Source organism: Fukomys damarensis, unplaced genomic scaffold (genome assembly GCF_012274545.1).
Source record: "Fukomys damarensis isolate Sample0158 unplaced genomic scaffold, DMR_v1.0_HiC HiC_scaffold_33, whole genome shotgun sequence".
NCBI lineage: Eukaryota > Metazoa > Chordata > Mammalia > Rodentia > Bathyergidae > Fukomys > Fukomys damarensis.
The window spans coordinates 56,546,035-56,550,115 of record NW_022900945.1 but is presented as its reverse complement, the minus strand read 5'-3'; the positions used below and the strand labels follow the sequence as shown (position 1 = coordinate 56,550,115).

Sequence of the window (4,081 nt, the reverse complement as noted above, 5' to 3'; positions counted from 1 at the left end):
CGCCGCGCGCGGCCCGCCGGGACCCGTAGTTTGTTTACGTGACCCACTCAGGCCCGCGGGTATACAGCGCAGGGAGGAAGCGGACTCCACTTCCCGGCAGGCCCGCGGGCTCCGCAAGACAGGACGCTTCGCGCGCGAGGCAGCTTGGGAATTGTAGTTCCAAATCCACGTCAAACTGACGGACGTGAAGGGGAGAGGGATTAGGAGGGGAGAGGAAGGAGGTCAAGAAGGGGAAAGGAAGGGGTGGAGGCAGGCAGGGAAGAAGGAAGAGACAGAGGAAAGCTCTGGCCATCTTCAGGAAAGGGCACTGTTGGGGCCAAGTGAAAACAATAAAACCAAGGATGTTAAAAGAGTTGTGTTGTGCACATCTGGGACTCAAGTTCTCTCGGGCTGGCCACGTGCCCACCTGTCCCAAGACAAATGAAGCTGATAACGTAAAGTTGCATAGAAACATCTTTTATTTGGCTAATATGTCCCAAAACAGGTTAGTAAAATAGATTCTAGAGAATATGGCCTATACACAGCCCTCCCTCCCCAAAAATAACCCTGGGACCGGGGAACATTTCCCTCCCCCTGGGCTCACTGGGTATAAAAAATGTTTGGCAGCTCTGTGTTTAATATCTAGGCATGGGGCACCATGTCCATGTTCCTTCCCTATTCCTAGGGTGCAGCAGCAGTAGGTGGTCACAGGTCTCCCCTCAAACCAGCCCAGCCACAGTTTTGCCCCACCCCAAATATGGAACCACAAGAGCAAGTAGGTACCCTCCACTGAGGTGCTGGGCAGGGCCCACTGCCACATCTCTGTGCTTTGAGAAAAAGTTTGGCACTTTAAAAATAGAGGAATAGGGCTAGAGGCCAGAAAAGGTATCAAAATTGGCAGGGAGAGACTTGGCACTAGTGCCCCTGCGAGAAAGAAGTGTAGGATGTAAGTAGGAAGGGTCGACTGCAAGTGACAGGGTGCCAAACAGGCTAGAACAAACAGGATGTTGACTCTAGACCCTGGCCTCTCCATGTTTTCATCCCACAGTGGCAGGTGCCCACCCACCTCCAGCCTCCTCAGTGCGTTTGTCCGTGAGTAGCGCATGACCTCTAACCCTGCTCAGGGTCAGCTTCAATGCTAATGTCCCCTGACCAAGTCTTTAGTGACTTGGCTCTCCTGCTGCTGGGGCCTGGGGTCAGCCTCTTCTCCGCTCACTTCCCTCATGAGATATAATCCCAAAGGCTCCATTTCTACCTCCCAGAGAACTCTACCCTTGTACCTCCCGTCCCCATTCCTTTCTGTTCTCCACACGTGGGGGTGGGAAGGCCAGAAGCTCCCGGGAGGCGGCCTCCCCTACCCCTAGACTGAAGACTCCTAAATTTGGACAAAGAGCAGACCAGTGAGCAGGGCAAAACCTGCTAGGAGCAGAATGACCTTGAGGATCCTCTGATCAGAAGAAGCCAGCTCCTGAGGCAGGATTTCCAGGAAAGTGATATAAAGGAAGGTGCCAGCTGCCATGCCCTCCAGTACAGACTGGGCCAACTGGTGCAGAGGCCCAGCCGACTCTGCCAGAGCAGCGCCCAGCCCAATGCCCAGAGGTGTCATGCATGAGAAGAGGATTCCACAGCCAGCCACCACCTGCACCCGCAGGTGGCTCTGCAGCAGCCTCAGGGACAGGCTGACAGCAAGGATACTCTTGTGGAGCAGCAAAGCTAGGCACAGCTCCATGGCCCGAGCCCAGTCTCGCTGCAGCCCCACTGCCAGTCCCTCAAACACCGAGTGCAGGGCCAGGGAGAAGACCAGTACACAGGCACGCAGGGCCGAAGGGGCTGCCGGAGCTCCTCTTGCATGGGGGACCCCCAGGCCATCGGGCCAGTGCTGTGGCCCACCATTCAGGGTTCCCAGCAGGGCCCTTGTCTCCTCTTGATGTGGCGGCCCGGACTGCTCCTTGTAAGCCAATGTGATCTGCTCCATTACCAGGACCAGGAAAAAGCCCATGGCCAGGATGAACTCTTGCAAGGGGAACTGGAGCTGTGGGCAGAGGCAGCAGAAAAGCATTTAGAGACAGGACAAGATCTGATGGAGGCCCAGTTACAAACACAAGTCTCACACAGAGCCATTCATACTCATACAACGACAAAGTGACTCAGAGACCAGAACAATACACAATTGAAAAGATTATGGGGTCACACACAATGCTACACATAAACCAAAATTGTTTAGCACTGGCACTACTAACTTTTTGGGCCAGACAGTTCTATAGTTACACTGTAGGTTATACAGTGGCATCTCTGACCTTCACCCGATGCCAGGAACAAGTATAACAATGCCGCTTCCCCAACCCAGCTGTGACAACCGAAAATGTTTCCAGAAGTTATCAAATGTTCCCTGGGTGCAAAAACACAAGGTCACATATGGGCCCATTTTCCCAAATGCTCACACAGAGCCACAGTGTCACAGAGACATTAGACATTGATACAGACACAGGCCACTCAGTCACAGATGCACAGAGGGTTATAGCCCATGTTACTTCCTCAGTCTTGGGGCTTAAAAAGAAGAGCAAACTCAAGCTCTGGCTGACTTCCCTGCACCACTATCCACCTACCTCATTTTATAATGAGATTTCCTACATGTTGGATGTGATCACTGCCTACATCCTAATTATTTGGGCTAAAGCCTTTTCGGTCAACAGTATCAGGTTGCTGGGAATTGCCCCTACCCTTCCCAGTCCTGCAGTGAACTTTCTCTCCAGCCCTGCAAGTGCTCGAGAGTGTTCCTGGAGCACTGGTAACATCCTGGTGACCGGAAGTGAAAAACATGCACAGAGGTCACACACCCAGTGGGTGTCTTCACACTGTCTCAAGAGGTAGCAGGGCCGGGCGTGGTGGTGCACGCCTGTAATCCCAGCACTCCGGAGGCTGAGGCAGGAGGACCGCTGTGAGTTTGAGACCAGCCTGGGCTACATAGTGAGTTCCAGGTCAGTCTCCAACTACATAGTGAGACCCTGTCTCAAAAAAACAACAAAAAAAAGAGGTACGCAGGGGTCACAGAGGCTGGTGTGGGGGAATGGAACTCGGGACAGGGATTTAGCTCATTGGTGCCGTGCCTGCTCCCAAGGGCAAGGTCCCAAGTTCAATCCCCAGTTTAAAAAAAAAAGAAGTTCTGCCTGTAACTGAAAATGACAGGTAACAGGATCCTATGTCAAGGACCTCCCACAGTTACAGAGCTAGCCGATCTAAGAAGCCATGAAGGGGCCGGGGATTTAGCTCGGTGGTTCTGTTGCCTACCTCTCCAGTGCAAGGTCCCTTGATCCCTGCTGCCAAAAAATAAAAATAAAAAAATAAGCCATTAGTGACACATCCCCTCCCCACCCTCAGGCTCACTGTCACATGCAGGGCCTCCAGGGCCTCATCTATGGCAGCCAAGTAGTCGGGCAACAGGTCCAGGAGACAGGTGGCCAGAAAGACACCTCCAGCGAAGCAGCTCACTAGGCTCAGGGCTTTCTGACGCAAGGCTGGCGAGGAATGCAGAGCAGAGCAAATGAAGACCGGATCCCAACCTCAGCACAGGCTATTCCTGCCCTCTCCTCCCCCAGGCGACCTGAGGCGGAGCGGAGGCGCTCACCGGAGCCTTCGTGGCCAGCTCCAGGTCGCCGCAGTGCACAGATGGGCACCAGGCTGCAGAGCAGGGTGAGGGCCAGCAGCAGCGCCAGGGCTCCCAACTTCACCTCCAGCCCCACGGGTACTGGAGGCTCCGAAGCCACCGCTTCTGGGCGCCACACTAGGAGCTCGGGCTCCCCCCAGTCCCCCATGGTGGCCGTGGCAGCTCTCAGACCTAGGAAGGAGGGCGTCACGCAGGAAGACGGGGCCGGGGAAGGGGAAGGCCAGTCAGCGGAGCCAGCAGCAGCGCCAGGGCTCCCAACTTCACCTCCAGCCCCACGGGTACTGGAGGCTCCGAAGCCACCGCTTCTGGGCGCCACACTAGGAGCTCGGGCTCCCCCCAGTCCCCCATGGTGGCCGTGGCAGCTCTCAGACCTAGGAAGGAGGGCGTCACGCAGGAAGACGGGGCCGGGGAAGGGGAAGGCCAGTCAGCGGAGAGCGC

The 4,081-nt window shown here is 55.4% G+C and overlaps 1 protein-coding gene across 1 annotated transcript; it reads right to left on the bottom strand.

Annotated features, from left to right (window-relative positions):
- Positions 1-1,143: 1,143 nt before the first annotated feature.
- On the bottom strand, positions 1,144-3,870 carry Slc39a1 (solute carrier family 39 member 1). The gene is made up of 3 exons (XM_010617325.1): positions 3,605-3,870; positions 3,364-3,494; positions 1,144-2,011 (listed from the first exon to the last, which is right to left on the bottom strand). The coding sequence occupies exons 1-3, from the start codon at positions 3,789-3,791 to the stop codon at positions 1,355-1,357; spliced, it is 975 nt and encodes a 324-aa protein (XP_010615627.1). The 5' UTR covers positions 3,792-3,870; the 3' UTR covers positions 1,144-1,354.
- Positions 3,871-4,081: the final 211 nt, after the last annotated feature.

What these genes read in the sequence shown, in the direction of transcription:
- Slc39a1 (XM_010617325.1), bottom strand. Translation starts at nt 3,791, where the DNA reads ATGGGGGACTGGGGGGAGCCCGAGCTCCTAGTGTGGCGCCCAGAAGCG. An exon ending in AGCTGGCCACGAAGGCTCCG is followed by an intron (nt 3,495 to 3,604) that starts GTGAGCGCCTCC and finishes ATTCCTCGCCAG; the next exon opens with CCTTGCGTCAGAAAGCCCTG. An exon ending in TGGAGGCCCTGCATGTGACA is followed by an intron (nt 2,012 to 3,363) that starts GTGAGCCTGAGG and finishes CTCTGCCCACAG; the next exon opens with CTCCAGTTCCCCTTGCAAGA.